At 44.4% G+C, this 21,723-nt stretch overlaps 1 protein-coding gene across 5 annotated transcripts in view; it reads right to left on the minus strand.

The window, feature by feature from the left end:
* Positions 1-21,723, minus strand: part of FOXP1 (forkhead box P1) — a 389,382-nt gene that overhangs the window by 95,407 nt on the left and 272,252 nt on the right. For all 5 annotated transcript variants that reach the window (XM_082322181.1, XM_082322180.1, XM_082322178.1 and 2 more), the window contains one exon: positions 16,975-17,103. In XM_082322181.1, coding sequence (XP_082178307.1) covers positions 16,975-17,103 — 129 coding nt within the window. The remainder of the gene's footprint in view (positions 1-16,974; positions 17,104-21,723) is intronic.

A 21,723-nucleotide genomic window follows, 5' to 3' on the forward strand; every position in this document is an offset into this window, starting at 1 on the left:
TTTCAAATCCCATCTGCACAGGGTTGGCAGCATCCACATCACACGCCCCAAAATCTGACCTAGGCTGATCCGACTTGGCTGAAAAGAGGGGAAAGTAAGCTATCTCCACTCTAAACCTCCCAAGCCACTCCGCTCTATTACCTTCTTAAGGGACTGAGGTTTCATAGAAGAAACATAACAGAGCAAGTATTTCTTCTTTGAGGGAAAGGGTGAGGAACAGGAGGCGAGCGCAGCCAGGGCACACTTCCATTTGGGAAGTGCCGTATCAAAGTGGCCCAGAGAGGTCATCGGGGCCGCTTTCAAACATAGTAAAAAGAGAAAACAATTTATCTTTCTGGGAACTTTCTGCTTGTCTAAGTGGCAGCTATTTAAATACAATTAACAAGCAAATGATTTTAAAATTACAATACATTTAATAAGGCAGCATCACAAACAATTTGCATCTCATTAAAGTGTTTGAAGCTGCAGAATCAGCCTCCCAAATGGGTTGCACGGCAAGCGGGAAACCCGGGCACACAACAGCTTCTGCACCGTCCTCTGACATGGGACACACGCTGGGAGGACGGCAGAGCAGAGGGGCTCGGAGGTGCAGCCGAGCCCCCGGCCGGGCCAGCCCTGCGGGGAGTTCTGGCCACAGCTCCCGGCACAAGGAAGGATGCCACGAGCCAAAGCCTTGCTGGAAGTGGGTGTAAAACGAGGAAGGAAGGAAAAGGGTGTGTGTGTGTGCATGTGGGATGGGCACTTTTTACTATACATTCATGAACAAAGAGTTTAAAGAGATTTCAAGCTATTTACTCAGCTATTAATTAAAAGTTTATAGATTACACCGCCACAAACCTTCCGAGACTGCTGCTGGGTTTGGACACACATTAATTCCCAGGAGCCTCCTGCAGAACAATCCCATCCCGACACGTGCAGCAGGAAAAGCCTCAAACAAGTAACAGTTTTAAAAGCTTCCAACTCACTTTCAACTGTGATTTACTGTGGTGGCTCCGTTTAACCTGGAGGATGCAGGAGCACTACCCAGATCACACACCACTTCCTCACGTGCCTTTGGCTTCCTTTAGAAAGCCATGCTGCCGCACCGAGACCTGCTGCTGGATCACATCCTAGGATGCAAGCTTTGCTAGGCACAGCTTTATGTGGGCACCCTTACGGGTAAGGGCTGCCATTTTTTTTTATCAGCGTAGCTCTTGCCATACAAGACCCTTCTGTTGTAGCCCATGGAGGGGAGGGATCTGGCAGGAGGCTGGTGGAAAGCCATTGCCAGTGGGAGGGAAGGAATATACACAGTAGTTTTACAGGCAACGCATTAACGAATTCCTAGATGAATGAGGAATGCGGCTAAACAGCTTTAATTTCAATTATCACAAGGCTTGAAGGCAAGGACACCCATGAGAGAGGACGTCCCTGAATAAGTCACTTTTCACAATCAGCCTCAAGTGCTGGCACTGCTAACAACAGTGACTTACACACCAGCCACACCTTTACTCCAAAAGCTTGCTCCAAAGTACTTCATGAACTGAAAAGGTACAAACAATACTTTCTCCTACGTTCAGCGCAAGTTCTGATACAACCTTTTACTTTCTGTGCCTAAAACTCAACAGGCTCTGGAGCTGCGCGTGACAGTTGTTTAATGCTGCGCAGCACAGTTATATACAACACTGGCAGGAGAGAGCGAGAAAATAGTTTACAATTGAATCTGCAGAGGAAATTTGGGTAAGTTGAATGTAATTATCCATTTGGAAGCTGGCCAAGGGCTGGGACTACTCAAAACCAGGAGAGAAGCTGTAAGAAGCGACCGGTTTTGCTTGTCCTTTGAAAGGCAGCACCTCCGAGCTGCCCTGTGGGCTCTCGCTTGGCGCTCCTTGGCGGGGAGAGCGGGGCCGAGCACATTCCCTGTGCTGCTCCTGCCGAGGAGGCTTTGCTGGGATCCAAGGGTCCTGTCCCGCTGCTGTGAGACCTCTCAGCGGTGACAGGGGGCTGGAGGCACTCATGCTCCACAGCACCTCTGCAAAGGGGGTAGCAGCTCGAGCCTGGGAAGCCCAGTTTAAAAAAAAAAAAAAAAAAAAAAAAAAAAGAGAGACAGAAAAAGTGGCTAGTAATAAATAAAAAACACTGGTAGAAGCAAACCAGTCGTCGTCTTGCCAAGCAATGTGCATGTAACAGGCTGCTCTGGGTGCAGCACGCAGGAGAAGCCCCAGCGCCCCCGGGGGGTTCCCAGGTCTCTCCATCCCCGGTGCCGTCACCGCCAGCACGTGACACCCCAAAGCTTCCTGCCCAGAGATGCCACCGACTACTGACACAGGCCTCGCGCACTTCTTTTTCAGACGTGTGGTTTTGTAGTTTGCCAAAACAGGATACTATTTAAATTTAAAATGTTACGATTTAAACAAAGACAAAATAGTTATTGCTGTTTTAGCAACCAGACATCAGGCTCTCCTCATGTACGCACTGTTTTTTGTTTTTAAAAGACCTTTGTCCGTGTCTGCCAGCACGCTATCTCCGAGAACCTGGATGCGAAGACAAGTGCCTAAGCAAAACAACGATCACTTTCTATGAATTACTGAACATGTGTAATTCATTTATCTGTAATATTGTGCTAAACTCAGCTCCAATTAAACAAATGAAAACACCTGCTTAGCACACATAGATCTTTCCATACCTCAGGGGAAGACACATCAGTGTGCTCTGTAGTACAATCTGGCTCAGAAGCCTACACTAACAATGCAAAGCTGGGATTTTTTTTTTTTTTTTTTTAAATACACACAGGCAAGGAGATAAAAAAATACAGACAGCGAGATTTTGGGGGAGGAGCATTTGGTTTTAATATTACTATCTTTAGCACTTGCAGTTCTGTAACATTTAACCACTCATCGGGGGCTTCTCACGGGCACTCGGACCCCAGGGCATGCATCACTTCAGAGAAAAAGGTGGGGTAATGAAAACTTTAAAACACAGGGAACTGGCCCCAGACCTCATGATATTGAACAACTACCAAAGAGACCTCACGCTAACAGATCTGTTGAGTCAGGGGAGAAGACATTCCCTTCTCTTGTTCTGCTTATGGACCACGGGCATCCACGGGCACTGTGGGACGCCCCTGCTGTCCCCCCCACATTAAGGGGTCAGAAACGCATCGCAGTAACACACAAACCAGGGTCACCCCAACCCGCCGACCACGGGGGCGAAGCCACTCGAGGCACCCCATATGACCAAGCAGCAGCAAACAAGACACAGCCTCATCTCTCCCACACGTTTTGAACCAACTTAGGGGCATCCCTTTGGGGGTGCCTCGGAAAGGGGGGTGCCACAGGTGCCCCTGCCCGGGACTGGTCTGGGAGCCCCGGGTGCTGTGCTCGGTGCAGCAGCTGCCATCAGGAGAGCCTGCAGCCTGCCAGATCCCCTACACTTAACTCATTTCCTATTCTTTACTCAACTGCCTGCAGACAATAAGCTGTCAATCAGATCCCCACAAGAACATTTACAATTATCTTCCTTCTCCCGCACCTCAGCATGGCCCCGTACGAATAGCTCCATCCTAAAATGTTCACACATGAGCCATTTGCAACTCTTCTATTGCCGTAACTGCCCTGACTTGAGAGGCGTGTTAGGAAATTGAATTTCCTCGTGTTTTCAAATAAAAGTACTTTGGTGGCGAAGCACAGAAGCAAAAGGACAGGCCTCCTACAGGTGTGAGGCAAAAGCAACCAGGAATGGAAAAACTGCCGCAGTAATTATTATAGCATCCTGTGCAAGGAATAAGGCAAACTGTTTGCTGCTTTTTTTTTTTTAGTTTGCTTTTTTCCAGCAAAATCAAAGTTACAAAGTAAAAGTGGGGTTTTTTTTTAGTTTTTGTTTTTCTTTCCTTTTTTTTTTTAAGACAGGGTGGTCCCCTCCGCTCACTCCTGCAGAATTAGCAACAAAACACCACCACAATTTCGCAGCTGGCTCTGCTACTTTGGTGTGTCCACCGCTGGGCTCTCCCAGAAGAAATGGGTTTGTTTTTCTTCTGGGTAGACACAGGTGAGTGAAGGACTCAAAATGAGCACACTTTCCAAGCAACAAGCCCAAGTAAAAAATAACAGTGATGGAAATCATAAACATACCTTCCCTTATAGTGCCAGCTATGGACAATGTGATTTTAAAATACCTTAACTGATGTTCTGCATTATATTAATGCTCCTATTCCAGAGAGAAATCCCCAGTACTTTGGGGGCACTTTCCAAACACTGCAGCTTGCAAGCTTGGCCAGGACGGGTCTTTGTGCCCATTCCTAATAGCACTGCCGTCGCTAAATTAGGGCAAAATCAGCACAGTCATCATTCACTACACCGTGACTTTACTGATTTTCTGCTCAACTGTCTGCTCAAGGTTTAGCGTGGTTAATGGCGAGGAGGCATTCACTCTCCGATTAACTGACTTGGGTAGCATCTTTGAGGGCTGCCGAACAGAAAGGTAACTATTGCCATTATGGCTTATTTCCTCCTATTTTTAATTCTTGTGCAGAATATTTCTACAACGTTTTCTGATGAAAAATAACCTGATATTTCCCCTCTCCTTTAAAATGTTTATCCTGCTCTGAATCTGCAAGGTGTAATATCATCAAGGAAGGTCAGATTTCAGAGAAGCAAATGGCTCCGCTGTGTGCTCCCACCACTTTGAAAAGACGAACAATAGTCCCTCAAGTGTTGCTGCCGGTGGGCAGCAGCGATTCACAACGGAGGGTTAGAAATCTGAAATTAAAATAAACTGCTTAAAACCTGCAGATACAGAGAGAGATGCAGGAGATCGAATAAAATGGGACAATCTCTTAACCCAATCAACAAAGCGCTCATTGTTCCAGTTATAGACAAGTAACGTAGCAATAAATATTGAGCAAAGGAAGTTAACCTGTATCCACAGCCTTTGAATAAACACAAAAGTTAAAAGTAAAATCAATGCAAAGGCTCTTGCCAACTTGTGCTTTACTCCTTCTTGCTTGGCCTTGTTTTTACTTTTGGGGGTTTTCTTTGCCTTCTCTCTTGTTATTCATACTTTCCTGTACAAACTCCTTATCACACAGTAAAAGGACAAACAGAAGGAACGGCCAGCGCGCAATTAAACGACATGAGCGACAGCTCAGTTGCATTCTGCAAATCCACCGGGGTGCCGATAACCGGGAGGAGAAGGGCAGGACAAGACGCTGACCCACAGCCGCTGTGGAGCCGGGGGAGCCCCCACCTCCTTCCCAGACCCCTTCTCCCCACAGGTGACCAGACGCAGCCCTCTCTAACCACCAAATCCAATTTAATGTGTACCCTGTAGGGTGGCACAGACAGCATTTGGCACTTCTGGAAGATACAGGCACATTCATCTCTACTACAAAAATGTGAGCATTCAGCTCTTGATCTGCGTACAAATAAAAGCCTTGGTTAGTTCTCATTTTTCCTGAAGTGGTTTATCCATTTCCGTGCCAACACCTCAGCCAGTAATACAGGTTTCACAGCAAGCACTAATTCTGACTTCGCTTTTAAATCACATTTTCTTCATTTGAGCATTATTATATTCCATAGAACCAGGCGTGAGCATCATGCAAAAGGCATTCTGGTCCACGGTTGTGAATACAGCTGTGTAGGCAGAGGAGTATTTGTTTTCCAAGTAATTTGTGCACATTCACAAAATTACAGCTGTCTGCAGTTCTCCTGAAATATCTGCCCTGCTGTTTACAAGTCATAAAATATAATCGCTCTTTTGTAGGGTTCCAATTGGTAAATTTGGATATATATATATATATATATGTGCATTATTATTTTTTTTTTCCACTCAGTTTGGCTGTTCCCCATTACATACTGGCTATTAAGCCTGTACAACACCAGCTTGAGGAGCCACTGCCCTGAGACAACAGTGGGCAGACCTTTGCGAGAGTCAGACGGGCCTCTCTAATTACACTTTACAGATCGCTCATCGAGTTGCATCTGACTCTTATCCTAGAGTAACCATCCCATGAAGACCCACACGTGAAATGGAGGCATGGGTTACAACTCAGGTTTGGGCGACAGGTTGCCACTTTGGCCCAAACACAGCTCACGTTGGGGTGGAGCTGGGAGGTTCAACAATTAATAACGCGGTCAGTGGCAACAGTGACAGAGCATCAACAAACAGGTCTTTATGCAGCTGTTCTTGAAGCAAAACTAACAAGATTAACGTTACTAAATTTGCACTGTGGCTATGAACCAACGGGCAAGGCTGGTGGTTGGCATCTCCCAACAGGTTTGCTTCGGATGTTTATCCAAGCTATTAAGAGTTAGCCAAAACACTTCTACTGATTTAATTTTTTTTTTTTTTCCCCAATGAAAGATGGGAGAATTTTCACAAGTGTTTCTGATTTTTGCTTTTTGCTTCATGACTAAATAGATAAAAATCCAGTTTCTTCCAAAAGTTGTCTGAATGCACAAAATACCGTTTGCTAGGACAACAAAGTCCTTGGGATAGAAATTTTCCACAGTAAATGTGTACCGCACCTGCACAACAGAAACCAACCCTGCTCAAGGCCCGGGACACAAACCATGACTTTCGGCCCAAAGTTTCGATGGGGAGCAAAGTGCACCAAACCAAACATCCTACCAAGAAGCCACAGTGGGCATGATCGCTGCCGTTGTGCAAACTGAAACTAATCGTGTTGGTACTACTGCAGTGACTTTGGTGTAAAACTTGATTTGAAAGAAAAATCAGATAGGAAACTAAACCCGTCTGGGATCCCTTGACTCCAGCATACTCCCCGGATGGCTGTCACTTAAACCCAGGACAAACCTGGCCCGAGCTATTTAACCCAGTGCTGCAACCCATCAGAGGTCCATGTGGCTGCAGAGATGTGTGCTAAAAGGCTCAAAATTGAGATGTGCCACACAGGTTAATAACTTAGAACATGGCAAAACATTATTCGAAGCCATACCGCTTAAAAAACACATGCTGCAGTGACAGAACTGGCAAGAAAGCGTTGAGATTTTATAATCATACGTACCACTTTAAGAACCCTCAATCAGTGTGCTCCACCTCATTACGTACTCGATGCACGCTGGCACATGGCATGAGCTATGGAGCTGCAACACAACTCCCATGACGTAATGTGATGGAGAACAATTTTCTGAAGGGCAAACGGTACCCAGGTATGGCATCGGTGACCTCGGCAGCTCCGGCACGGGCATCGCTGCCTCCTCGCACCGTTCTCTGACATCCATCACTACCTGAGCTCCTCCCGTCGTCTTCCCACCTTGCTTCAAAATACAATTTCAAAACTTTTTCAGCTAGACATGCTAAACCCAGGATGTAGATTTTCCAATTAGTCTCTGTTTAAACATCTGTTGGTAGACTGCATTTAACATTAGTTATTTGAGCAAAGCGCAATTTGATTAGGCTGTCTGAAACGGAGCCAAAGTCTGCAAAATAATAGCTCAATTAAATTTTGTTTTGCTTTCATTTGTCTTATACTTTCCTGAGTGTGATACAGTTGCATATAATCACGTAAACTAATTCATTTCAAAATGAGAGATTTTGGTGCCTTTTCCATCTCCCCTCAAACTTTATTTAATAATCTCTTCCATCTTCTTCATGCTTCATCAAACTTCATCCTGACACAAAGTACATTTCTTTCTTGTGCCTTCAGTCTGCTTTAATTTTCTAGGCTTTCAATGACTTGAGATTATGTGCCATTAATGTTACACCTTAAATAGATTAGTAATTTATAAAAGGCAGATAACACTTATCAGGAAAATAAAAACATTTCAGCAACACAACAGCCTTGCCTTTGCACACACCACAAAATATTTTGCCAACCTGATGACACAGCTGTAAAACTGTCAAGCTCCAAAGCCACATCCAAGCAGCACTTCCAATTGTTTCCCTGGGTTTAGTTTCTCCTTATTCTGTTATGTTGCACTTGTTGCCCTGAAACTTCAATATTAGCTCTAGAGATTTAAACACGAGGCAAACAGCTGCTCTCCTCCACTCAAGCAAGCTAGATCAAAATACCTCCTCTCCTTCTCTCTTGCCTTTTTTTCCCCTTTCTTTTTAAACAAATCGCTGTAGCTTAAGTATTTCTGGCAAAGCTGACGGGTTTAGGGCAAAATTCTGCTCTGTGATCATCGCTGCAGATTCCTCCAGTGCATACTCCTCTCGGTTGGTGCACGAGGAACACCAGAGCTTCCCCACGCTGACTAAAGAAACTTTGCCTTGAGGATCAAAAAAATAAAAAAGTCACAGTAACTTAGCTGCTATGTAGATGTGTATATGGTTTAAATTTAAACATTAAACATTTAAACATTAACTTCTTTCACACTTCTGTTAAAAGAAAAAAAAAGCATGCATTCTTTGAGAGAAGAGATTTCTTTTATCGGAGGAGATTTTTGATACATCATACTTTTTCTTTAGTGTTTTTTTTTTAACATATTTGTTGCAAAGTGTGAACACAAAGGGACAAGCTGAAATAGGTATCTGGCAGCCTCTTCCCCAACGCGTGCTGCTGAAAGCCACAAGTACTACTGCAGTTGTTAAAAATCTGTTGTTTTGATGCAGAAAGGCGAGGGACTCCTCCAGCACCAGTCCAGCTCTGCTCTGCCCTGCCCTAAGCAGGACTTTAAAAAACTCCTGCAACAAAACAGCCTTAAAAATTAGAGGCAGCTAAAGTCCGTGGAAGTTCAAAATGGGATATGTCCTATTTAAAATGTAGAGAGCTACTAAATATGACAACCATCTGATGTATGAGAATTATTCACAACCAAAAACAGACAGTCTGGAAATAGCTGGGATGACTTCATTTAGACAGAATTACCCAAATCTGTTTCTAATATACACAGTACACATAATAAATTTTTACAATATGACAAGGAAAACAAACTTAATAAAAGTTCCTGATCTTTTGTTACACAAGCAAGCTATAGCCATGGTATGTTTATAATATTTTGCCCATGATATCACAGCTAAGTAACAAAAGCTAAGCAACACAAAAAACAGTTACTAGGTATGACTTCACCTCGCGACTCCCGTAACGACATCGCGGCGCGCGGCGCCCCAGCGTACCACCTTCCCCAACCTACGTCCCGCGCTCGACAAGTACTCGCCGTGTCACTTCTGACTAACAGTTTCCTTTTCTCCTTCTCCCAGGCACCCTTTGACTTGGGAAGCTGCAGATCTCTATGACGAGAGTTTGTTTTTTTCCAACGACACCAGGACTCATCTGAACGGTAAGAGATTTTTAGCCTGTTTCCTTCACTCCTGGTTATTTGACAAGTGCTTGAAAACCCTGTTATAAACAATCTCTGTAGGAAAACAGATGATGTCTTACGATCACAGAAGGTAATTTTTTCAAGAACCCAACTTTCTGAGCATTTCCCAGATGCACCGCGTCAATCTTCCTGCGTCTGACTATCTCAGCTGGTTTTCCAGCCCGGGCGTTTCGCCAGGCGGGCCGGACTGCCCCTCATTGTCACTTCTGTTCGATGGCATTTGCACCCACTGCTGTTATTCCAGGCTTCAGGAAATTTTCTAACCACTGGACAGGCTCCAGCGCTGCGCACTAATAAGTTGCAGATTGCAGCACTCGAAGTGTGTGTGTGCACGCGTGTGTCAGATCAGGGCCACGGTTTGTAGGAGGGGGGAAAAACAGTAGTTCAAAAATGCTGCCTACTCAAATTGACAGAAAAGTGACCCCTGCACTTCATCAGAAATTCCTGCAGACTGACAAAATAAAGGAGTTTGCTTTTATCGCACACAGTAAGACTCATATGGAAAAATGGAAACACTACATCACTCGACCTTAGGTTGCCCGCTTTTCAACCACAGATGAATATTATGTATAAAAATTGTAAATCAATTTGAGATGTATTAAAGGAGATTCTCTTTTTCTGTATTAAAGGTAATACCTTTTAATCTCTAGATTTATTTTGTAATGTCAAGTAAATGAGAAAGACTTAATTTCCGTAACTGAATTTTGTTACCCTTAAGTCTATTTAGCATCTCTGCATGGTGTTCACATAATTTCCTACACTTTGCTTGCATCAGGAAATAATGAGCAAGCATCACTTACCCAACACTGAGTCACAAATATTTGCCTACATTAACAGAGCATTAAAAGCCATTTTAAACAACTTAAGGAAATTGTGCTAGCCTTTGAACTGTGATTCACTACTATGAGAAATTAAGAAACTTTTCTTCTTCTAAAGGCAAAAATCAGCTGCCACAACCTCCTTGTAATATCATTAGGTCCTAGAGCGGACTTTCCTCTTACAGATCCCTACACAATAGATTTCTTTGCTTAGTGAAACTGCCTCTGAAATTTTCCTACACTCAGTGTTAGGTACTTTGACATTTCAATCTTTTCACATCCTTGAACTCTCATCAACATTTTTTTCCAGACTGTGTCAATAAAATTGATTACTTGCAGTTCTGAACTCTGTTCTGCACATGGAAATAAAACAATTTGTTTTAAAGTATTTTCTGAAGCAAGCAGAACTTGGCAATCGTATCTACAAGAGAGGAAAAAAAAAAGAAAAAAGAAAGGACAAACCAAGCAAGCAAGCCTTCCTCACAAAAAGCAAAACAAAAAGAAACCTCTCCAGCAAACAAAAGAGAAGCAACATCCTGATTTTATCACGGCAGCAATGCAAGCTAAATTCCTGACATACACATCATCAACCTCACCGTTGTTCTCTTGATTGATATATCTCCCCGTCGGATATGAACGATCTTTTCGGATCATTAATATGTCCATTAATTTGTTATCAATTCTAGCTCGCTGTACTTAAACCGCTCCGTACCATGGCTCAAGAGTGCCTTGACAGCGCTGGTGTAATCACATATGTAAGGACCCCTGACTACCCGGTTGTTCAGATGCCTCATACCTACAACCGATCTGTTGCTTTTACAAGTTTAATCTCGGTATTAAGGAGCTGATTGTGGAACCATGTCGCTATAACATCTTCAACCCAGCTGTACATCATATAAACCGCTATAGGAGGGGGCAGTCTCCCATGATTCCTAGCAGCAGTGCATACCTTTAACTCCCTAATCTGCAATACTACAAAATACCACTCTCATTTCTTCCCAAGCACAAGTGGACTACCAGCAAGGGTCCAACAGTGTTATTCCTAATTACCTTTTTTTCACTCTTGATCCTGTGGCGCTCATAATTAGTTACCTGGGGCTGCAATCCAATTTGAAGTGATGACAAGAAAGTGATCCATGAAAAAGTAATAAGTTAAATCCAATTTCAGCCTTCCTCTAATTAAATGCACATGGAACTAATGACTCAAACCCTACCATTTCAGTGATAATGGTAATTAGCGAGGTGGGAGTCACTCTCTTTTTTCAACACTGTAGGTGTAAACCACAAGGTAAAATGGCAGGAGCACTCTTAATTACATGTGTCATTTTGTCAGCAATTTACACATTTCTGACCAGTCAGGAAGGTTTCATTTGTTTTCCCCGTCCCTGAGCTGGGTAACACACAGCCAGACTCAGGCACAGCCAGCCCAAACCTGGTCAGAAATCACGTTGTTTTTAAAAAACTACTCTCTGAATGTTTAATGTCAAAGCAGAAAACCCGCTAGAAAATTATACTGGGGGTGCTCTAACAAGACACAGGGCTGGAAGTGAGGGATCCTGGCTTCTACTTTCAGTTTTGCCCCTCAGCATCGACTTCATTATAACACGCAGATGCCAAACTCCCAAATACCCCGGCGGGAGCCGCGCACCTGAATGCCACCGAAGATCTGCAGCTCTCTGGCCTTGCGCGAGTCACTTAACATCTCTCTGCCGGGGTTTACACAGCTGTAAAACGAGAAGAATCATATTTCCTGACAATACTCCCAATATATTGGCATTTTCCTAGAAGCCACGTTTTTTTGGAATCGTGTAATTACAGGACAATCATAGACTGCTTTCAAGAAAAACAAGTGCATTTGTCACCTTTCTGCTCAGTCTGAAAAGATGGAAAAACTGAACACTAACGGCTTTAAAAAAAATAAAAGGGCAGCAAAAAAAGGCCCACAGGTTTCACTGAAAAAAACCCCTTAGTATCAAAATTTTCAAGCTGATCATGTAACTTTGAGGACCTGACTCAGATTTTGTTCTGTTTGTGGGGTGGATGATATCTGCACTTCACAGGCACATTCCAAGAACTGACTAACACATATAACTGGGCTTAGGGATGAAAAATAGAAGAGCTATGGGTCCTTTGGTAGAAACCAGCAAAACTCAACTATGCTTTATTTCCAAAGTCAAAAACAAAAAATGAAGGATTCAAGTGAAATTTTCATTAGAAAACTATTTAAACTCTGTAAAAGTGAAATCTCAACCCAGCTAGAGCTGGTGGCAAAATTCCCATTGGCTTGACTGAGGCCAAATTCAGATCAACTCCCATGTTTAAGGGTGAAACAGAGAGATACTCATACAAATAAAATAAATACACTTGCAAATTTATTTCCCCTCCCAAATTATCTGCTGAGACATAATTTCTCTACCAGTTGTTAAATTTACCACTATGTAAAACAGGTACACTGCGTGTAAAACCTGAGGCTATGTAACCTGGTACTTGTGTGCTCGAAGCGAAACAGAGAATACCCTTCCCTTCACCTTTCAGTGTCTATTACGTTGTCGAGCTAACGATTTCAAATTTCATAGAAAACAATAATAATTGCCCCCAACATCAAGCTACAGTGATTTTTTCCTCTCACCCTCTTCTACTTCTCAAGATACTGGAAAGAAATACTAAGATAATATAGCATGCAAATTAAATTCTACAAAAGCCCAGCCAAAAGGCTGCTTTAAAAAGCAGCGGTATGCAAAGGCGAGGACAGCTCTGTCCTCTCAGCCTCCCCCAGTCTCACCCCGAAAATCTAAACCAAACCCAAATTCTTTTCTTGGCCGTGACTTAAAGGGAAGATTTATTTTCTGTTTTGTCAACCGAAAACAAAAGTTTCCATCTTAGCAATTTCATTATTTCTTCTCTCCAAACACATGCAGGTTAACTATCATACAACAAATCTCATTTAATCACATAAAAAAGTCAAGCGATGGGTTTCAATTGCAAGATACTGACTTGGATGTCCTAAATCTGTTTTCAGTCTGATATCCAACTTTCAGCTCAATGCAACACACAACATTTATGTCTTTAAAAAAAAAAATTGTATTTTTAGTATTGCCAAAACACACATGCACTTTTACTTTCTTGGGAGAAAATGTGTCTCTTGATTTGTTTCCAATCTGTGTGCTCTTGCCAGCAACTAAAATGCTTGAAGAACCAAAATGAATAATCATTAAGAGTATCAGCAATTAAAGCTGCAAATTTTAATCAATACATCTATTAATACAAAGATATATTTATCTTGGCCAGGAAAAATGTGCACATTTTCAAAATCCTAAGCATACCTGGCCTGTTAAATTAGTTGTTTCACAGACTCAAGGAAATCCAATGTCTATGGCAAATATATTATCAAACATGCTTTAGTCTTTTTTCACCTCCAGTAATTTTTGTGGGGCTGATATTTTTTATATTCTTTTCCCAAGTGCTGGTTACTAAATCCATTCCTTAACTTTCAATTTTCTTTTGTTTGTGTCATCAGGCTGCGAAACTGGAGGTCACTGCCAAATATAAAGCACGGCAGTGTGAGATAGGCTCAAAATGTGAGTCATCGTGTATTTGGAGATTTTTTTTTTTTTTTCCCCAACTACAAGCCGAGCACATCTCCACTCCTGTGTCCAAGTTCTTATACACTCAGTATCTCAAACTTTGCTAAAAGCAGGTCTCCAGGTAGAGCTACCAAGGTCAAGAGACCCCAAAGACATCGCTGGAGCCCATTGTCATGTAAACGCTATTGAAGGCACCATGCCCCAGTGCAGCCATGGGATGCCGGGATATATTTAAGTACCATGGCTATTTGATCAGTGAATAAAGAAGGGATATAGGAAACTATCCACGAGGCGATAACAGATTAGCTACACAGTGTATACCAGATTAATATTCCACATCTGTTTGTGGCAGTGGGGTTTACATGACAAAGCCTGCCAGCCAGCATTAAAGTGCTGAGCCCAAGATGGAGGGAGCTCTTCCAGCCCCGCGTGGGACCCCGCCAGCCTCCGCTCCCAGGGCAGGCAGGGCCATGGAGCATCTTATTAGGAGAACCAGCACCCTGGGTGAACGGCATCCCTTCCCCCCGTTTCAGGCAAACACAGCTCCCCAGCACTACTGTTAGGGAGCTTTTCGCCAGTGCCCTCCCCAAGCACAGCAGAGATAAGCAATGCTGGTGGTATTCTTGTTACGCATGAAGTCTGTCGGAAAAAAAATAAGTAACTGCTAACCGCTGTGGCTATCCAATGAGACATCTATATTTATAAATTAAGAGCAAAGATGACTGGTTCATTATTTAAGCAAACTTTTCAAAAACGGGTGCATTTCCACCACCCTCGACATTTATTCTACGTACTGTCAACAACGGGTATTGCCTCGTCAGTGCGGCGCCATCCGACTTCAGGGGGTGTGGGTGCTTGCATGGGTGCAGTTTTACTCAAAAATTCTACCCCCAGCACCACCATTTCCTTTCAGCAACATATTTTCATTGCAGGGATGCACTCGGGGTCCGTTACATTCAAGAGGACTTCTAGTACGTTTAAGACCGCAAAAGTACCAGGAGTGAGTAGGGGAAAAAAAAAAAAGACTGGGCAGTCATTTGAATCAGTGAGTGACAGGCTGGGCCAGCTCTCTGTATACATTAATAAATTAGAATTTTAATTGTGTCTCTGCCTGCAGGAGCTGCTCCAGTACTTTAATACGTACCAACAATTGGCTATGTTATGGAATCCGCGATGTGGCCTTCACTGTTGACCTCTGCAACACAATTCCCAGTCTGACTACGGAAACTGTTTGGTTTGATCCTTTCAACTTATTTGAATCCTGACAAATAAGCTCACAGCTGAAAGGTCAACACAGTCATATTTCATCCTCTGGAGCTATTCTTAAGACATCTGCACAACAAAGCACTTCTTTTAGTACCTGACACTGGACCTAGCCAGCACAATCTCTCATTAAAAATGTCCCCAGTGGAAGAGTCTATTAAAAGGCATATGGATCAGCTATGGATTTACCAAATAAAATATTTTTGAAAGCATTAATGTAACACTTTGGATTATGGCGCTCTACGCTGCCAATAAAACGTATATTTGCCCAATGACAAAATGCTTCATACTTTCCAAAAGAATAATAGCTCAGCTATAAAGCGCAAGGTGTTGTCCAGCAGCCTAAGCACAGGGGTGGGAGCCAGGAACTCATGAATCTTAATCCTACCTCTAAACCCAATTCCCTCTGTGATCCTAAGCAAGTCACTTAACCTGCTTCCCTCAGTTTCCCAGTCCAGAACTGGGATAATGCTACTTACTTATCAGACTTTCCTTCTGGGGATGTTTTGGAGATTACTATTTGCAAAATGCTTTGAAGATGAAATCACTACACAAAAGCTAGAAGTTGTCCATGCTGGGCCAAGGGCTGAAGTTAATAGCTATTCCTCGCTCAGGCAAAACTCCCCTTGAAGTCCCCATCAGCTTTATTTGGGTAAGAACTGCAGGATCGGGTCCTCTCACTTTACTGTCAAGGCCTTTAGTGATGTTGGCTTTACCTTCCATATTCTATTACATATTTAAAGAGTCTAGGATCCGTATTTTTGGAGGAAAATAATCTGAAGCACATATAAAAGGCAAGAGAAGCAGCAATGCTGTCAGGGAACTCACGGTGATAGTATATCAAACTAAAAAAAAATTAGAAAGAGCAAAACAGACATGAGTTTGACAACGTGTTATGACAACAAGCGCAAAAAAAAAAAAAAAAAAGAAAGAATTTGGGGCTACAGAGGCTGAAGCATCAGATATAGAAGAGCAAGATAAGATAAACGTCCCAGCTACAGGGCTTTGTGTGACTGCAGTTGAACTGCTGTATTCAGTAACTTATTATCAAAAATACAGTGACACGCTGCAATTGCAAAGAGAGCAATACTAAAAGCAATAACCAGCTGCAAACCAGCAAAGTGGTCAAGGGTCTAGAAGTGCCGGTTTACGAAATACATAAAGAACTAGATACATATAATTTGCCAAAACTGGCAAGTACATGTTGGTATCTCAGATGTTTGAGGAGTGTGAACACGAGGCAAGGCAAGGGACTGACTCAGTATTTATACAAGACGTATTACTTGGAGAAAGAGGATGGAATTAAAGTGGAAAGTTCCTGAGCGTGTGCTTTGTTATGGAAAACCGTCTGAAGGAAAATAATAGCGGTCCCACCACCATTTGGAATTTCTAACACTAGAACAGCAAAAAAAAAAAAAAAAAAAGGAAAATGTGATACATGACCTAATAGGTCTTTCTTGTCTTTCACTCCCATGATTTATCCCACAAGACTAGCAGAACGTACTCCAAAGCCGCATAAGTGTGCGTACATCTTCTGTTTGGGAATGCTGTATTGGTTTTAGCTTTCTGAATTCATAACAGCACAAAGCCCGATAATATTTAGATTTTATTTCTGAAGATGTCCATAAATCAGCAGACAATAAAAGGGGAAAAAACACACCGATGATACGATATCCTAGTATTTCCCAATATCCTTGACACAGCAAATCAACGGTTTGAGTGAACAGAGACTACAAATGGAACAGCAATCAAACAGAAATGTTAATGCAAATCTCCTATGCACACTGACACGGTAACAAAAGCTATTCCATTTTGTCATGATCCAACCCTACCAGATGCTAATAAAAGTACATGCTCACAATTTGTAAATATGTCGTGGGTGGGATTTTCAAGAGCACCTAGCACCGGTCCTCACGCCACAGCTGCTCTGTGGACTTCACTGGGAGGAAGCTCCTGAAGGTCCCATCCCAATGTTCACAAGTAAGACACATTTATTCAGCTTTTACAAGCCCCAGCCCCTCACAGAGGCACACAGGCTCCCCTTACCTGAAGGGCTGGCTGTTTGTCATTCCTCTTCGGAGACTTTAATCCACTAACTTGTTGCTGCTGCTGCTGCTGCTGCTGTTGCTGCTGCTGCTGCTGTTGCAGTAGAAGCTGCCGTGCCACCTGGAGAGCCTGTGAGGAAAGAGGGTTGAAAATTGAGTTTACAGCAGACAGGGTATGGGGAGCTACAAGCAGGGCACAGGGTCAAGGCACCTCTTGGTCATGGGGTACCGCTCCACTCCCAAAGCACCTCCACTGAGGAAAGCAGTGGCTTCCACAAAAAAAAACAACTCAGCACTTGCACGCAATGGGGCGATATCCCACCCGTCTCCATTTTGACTATGAAGAAAAACAGCAGCAGCTGATGTTTGGCTCCTGTGGGGAACCTTGAGTAACTGCAGGAATCCCAGTGGTGTGCACCATACGGTTATTTTTATGCCCCGCCTGGAGCGGCTCATACCCTTCTTTGCTACCAGGCAGGCTCACGTACTAATGGCTTTCATGCTCCTCCAGTGGGTCAGGTCTGGTTTACAGAAGAGGGCAGTCGTATATCACTGTCTGCTCTCCTGAGCACCAGAGAAAGTCAGGGAAGTTTCTGGAAGGGTATGGTGGGAGGAAGAGGAGAGCCAGCGGCAGGCGGAGCCGTGCCGAGTCCCCCGAAGTACCATACTAACAGCCGAGGAAGCTGCAAGGAGCTGGAGTGAATGCAATGAAAAGCGGGGACAGCACCTCACATCCCCAAAATCACTGAGAGCTTGTGACGGACCAGCGGCGGGGACTCAGATGCGACGAGGCAGAGCAGCAAAGGCACAGTGCGGCTTCAAGGGATGGACCGGCAAGGGACACGATCCCAAAAGCATGAGCAGAGCATCATACAGTGAGGGATTATTGCAAAATTTTGTGCAAAGTAAGGGAAAAGCATCCCTGGACACTTGAGCCAGCCCCTCTGCAAGGCCTGATTTCTCCATCAGGTGGGGAAAAGACAGCAAGAGGAGATGGAACATGGGGGAAAGCAGGACAAGGAGTGAGTCCCTGCTCCAGGTCCCTCCCAGCCCCTCAGCCAGGGGACCGCAAGGATGATCCCTGCAAGATGGGCTGTGGCACAGCTGAGGCTCCTCTGGCAAGACCCGATCCCGCTGCTCCCGAAGGATTCACCAGCGCCGGACTCGGGCTTTCTTGGTCTCCTTGGAGACGTTCAGTACATGTGTAGGTGGAAAAGTAGGAAGGCTGAAGACTTCATTAATGTAAAACAAGAAAAATAGTCCCTTTGCAAGATGCCTACACGGAAGAAGGGAAAAAGCCTTCCCCACTCCTACTGTGTATGCTCTCTGAGTGATTTAATTAATACCTATTTAATTAAGGAGTCAGATATGCTTTGGGTTTCACTTGCTTCTCCAAGTTGCACAGTGTTTCATCTCAGCGCAGAACCACCGGGAAAGGTTTGACACCAAGGACTGCAAACTCGGATCCACCACCCCCCAGTAAAACCTTGTTATTTTATGGCCGAGACCCATCTTTTTACTTTTGAACGGACATTGAGCAGCCCAGGGGGCTGAAGAACCACTGCTGCCGGCCAGCACGCCAGGGCAAGCAGGGAGGAGAGACCTTACTGCACTCTGGCAACGAGCCCTCCTTTCATATTTAATAACAAGTCTCCACTGGATCAGAAAAACTCTTTAAGGGTGGACATGATTTCCAACAGAGCTTGGTGCAATGAAGGTAAAATGAGATTTGGCATTTCAAGCTGGTCGGAGCTCAGCACACCCACAGCATCTCTAAAATGGTCCACGTCCCCGCAAGGGGTGCAAGTAGCTGCCGGGCACGGGCACACTAGCAGGGCCGGCATGCTTCTGTGCTCCCACTTGCACAACCACCCCCGCCAACAGTTCAGCATCAAGAACCAGAAGACCCGACAGCCTACCAATTAATACAATGCAACAAAGGAAACCTTTATGCAGAAAGTACTAAGTATGGTTAAAAAAATGTTATTTTTATTGAATTAGCTTATTTAGCTGTTAAAGCATCTTCAAGGGTGGGCAGAGGTAGCAGAAATAAAACCTACAAGACTTAAGGGGATGGGCAACAAATACTCACCTACTTAACAGGGGTGTTGTATGGCTTATTTAATTAATGAATACTTGTAAAGCACTCTGAGTTGCTCAGACAAGAAGCGCTATACAGTACAAGCGCAACATATTATTATATATTATTAAGACTGGCTCTGCAGCAGAATAATTCCAGGTAAATGTGCAATCAAATGATCATTTTAGTTCCCAGTAATTAGATTCAATAGGCCAAAAAAAACCACAGAAGCCTTTCTTTAATCATACACTAAACAATCAGAACATCCCTAACCTTTCAAGCTACAGCCTTTTTGAATAAAACATCATCAACTTATAGATATTATTCCAAAAAGAACCAGTCACCATATGTGTTGTCTCTTTGAAATACAGTTGCTATAGCAGACCCTGCATGCATTTCATGTGATATAATCATATTCTATCCGTTCTGGCAGCTGAGAGGTTGCACAACTAAAATTGGCTGCCAGAAATTTTTGAAGATTCCCAGAACAAGTAGCCGTGCAAGAAATGCCTGCTTTCTGCTCGAGCTGGCCATGAAGCTCTGTGCAGCTCGGCGAGGTGGCCGCTGCCACCATGAGCCCTTACCACGGTTGACCCCACGCCAGTGAAGATCTCTGCCCTCAGGGCCAGGCTCGTAATAGCAAGGCTCTGATGGAGTAAAACCAGAGCTCTGTCCCTGCTCCAGTCCCACCTGCACAGCACCCACATCCCCGCACACCCACCCTTGTGCAGGCTCTCCACTCGAGGTGACATCTACACCACCCTGCTCCATGTCCAGCTGGCACTTGTCCTGGCAATGAGACCTGGTGGGACCAGCAATGGCGAGAGGGAGGGACCAGCATGGAGGGTGGACCAGGGAGGGAAGGAAAAGATTAAAAAGAATGAGAATAATGAATGAGTTGGCTGGAGGGAGCATCACAGGTACAAGGAGCCCGGATGGACAGGAACAGCAAAGGGAAAAACACGGAGGGGCAGGGGCGGGTGAGATGGCGGCAAGCTGACAGCTCAGGGGATTGCAGCTTGAAATGCCATTTCCCATCTCTCTTCTCTCAAGATTTCGCTCTTCCGCCTATAAATAACTGACAGCAATAAAAGCTAAGCATCAGATGAGCTTGGGTTTAAGATGTGGAAGGTTGTTTATAGCTCAGATCTAGTTCCTGCTGAACATCTGCATCAAGTAGCTACTGCGTCCTTGGTGGTATGGTGAACCCAGGGATCTCAAGTCCCTTTGCCTTTCTACATTTCCCCGCTCAGTCTTTCCTCCCTCCCATCCCGGACCAAGCACTACCCCTGCCATTTCAAAGTCTCATCCGCACTCCTTACACACAACGGGATGTGCAGAAGAAAGATGGCTAGCTCGGTCCGGGAAGCACCATCCCTCTTTCCTCTTATATGCAAAGTATTTCAAGCCCATTCGGAGTGCCTTCATGAAATTAATTCGCTGATGTCGGTTGAGGCCCGGCAGACACCTGCCATCATTACACCGGCACATCCCCTTTAATCCAAGCCGGCAAGCACCATACCTCTATCCCCTTTCTCTGGTTCCACTCAGCAACTGCTCCTGCGTGAAGCCCGTCACTGGATGCCGGCGTGGGAGCCCTGCTGAGGCTGCCGATGCTGCACAGCACTCAAGCAAGGATAGACAGGGAAATTAATCTGAGAGTGAAGTCAGTCCCACAACCTTCATCAGCACGGAGATTCGCAAGCAGGCCTGTACATTAATAAAGCTTCCTGTGGGAGTAGATGTTGCCTTTGATTTGCATGTGAATTCAATGCTAGTGAGAAGTGCCAGACTGTCAGACATGGAGACCAAAGTCTCTTATCTTTCCAAAAGCTTCTGTAGCAGTTTCCCCACATTTCCTTAATCATCTGCCTTGTCCTCAACTTACTGAACAGGCAGTAGAGAGTAAAGCTGGACGCGGTTCAACTCCTGCTGCTGCCAAGTCCTGAAACAAGGGTGCCAGGACTGTTTACTGCTAGCCAACAGCTCTGCTAACGTGGCCCTTCCTCACGAGCGGGTGCTCCGACATCTCCAAGCTCTTTTCACACATTCCTCCCCACTGCCATAGTTACATCCTAAATCTCCACCACGTGCTTGCACTTCTGCAAGTGAACAATTGCCAGGGGCCACGGTAAACCAGCTCGTGTTTGTGCATCCAAGCAACTGCATGCTCCTTCACAGGACTGGCAGGTAGAGACGCCAAGAGCTCCCAAAACCGCAGAGGTGCTTCAGATATCGGGCCCGTGATTACCAGCAGCCATATTATGTGCTCGAAGAGCCTGCAAACCTGGACATGGCTGCTTGGGACAACCAGAGCCAGTCGCCAATCCTGGCCTCCAGCAGCTAATCACACATCATCGGCAGAAAAAAAAAAATCGTCCTCCTCTCTGCACCAAAATACAAATAGGAAATCTTCCCACTTACTGAAGGAAGAGAAAGAAAAGCGTCCCCTAGCAAGCGCGTCTTGCGAGTGCCACGGTTTTTGGTCACCATCAACAGGGATTTGAAAGGACGACACCAGTAAAAGGCTCACTACCAACCGAGTCATCTTGATTCTGCTCAGTGCTACGCCTAAATGCAAGATACAGTAAATGAACTCCCAAGCTATTTTCTTATCCATTAGGAAATCACCCAGAGATAAGGAGATTTTCTGGTGTAAAACAGAGACCC

The sequence above is a fragment of the Platalea leucorodia genome (assembly GCF_965183815.1).
Source record: "Platalea leucorodia genome assembly, chromosome: 9".
NCBI classification, from domain to species: Eukaryota; Metazoa; Chordata; class Aves; order Pelecaniformes; family Threskiornithidae; genus Platalea; species Platalea leucorodia.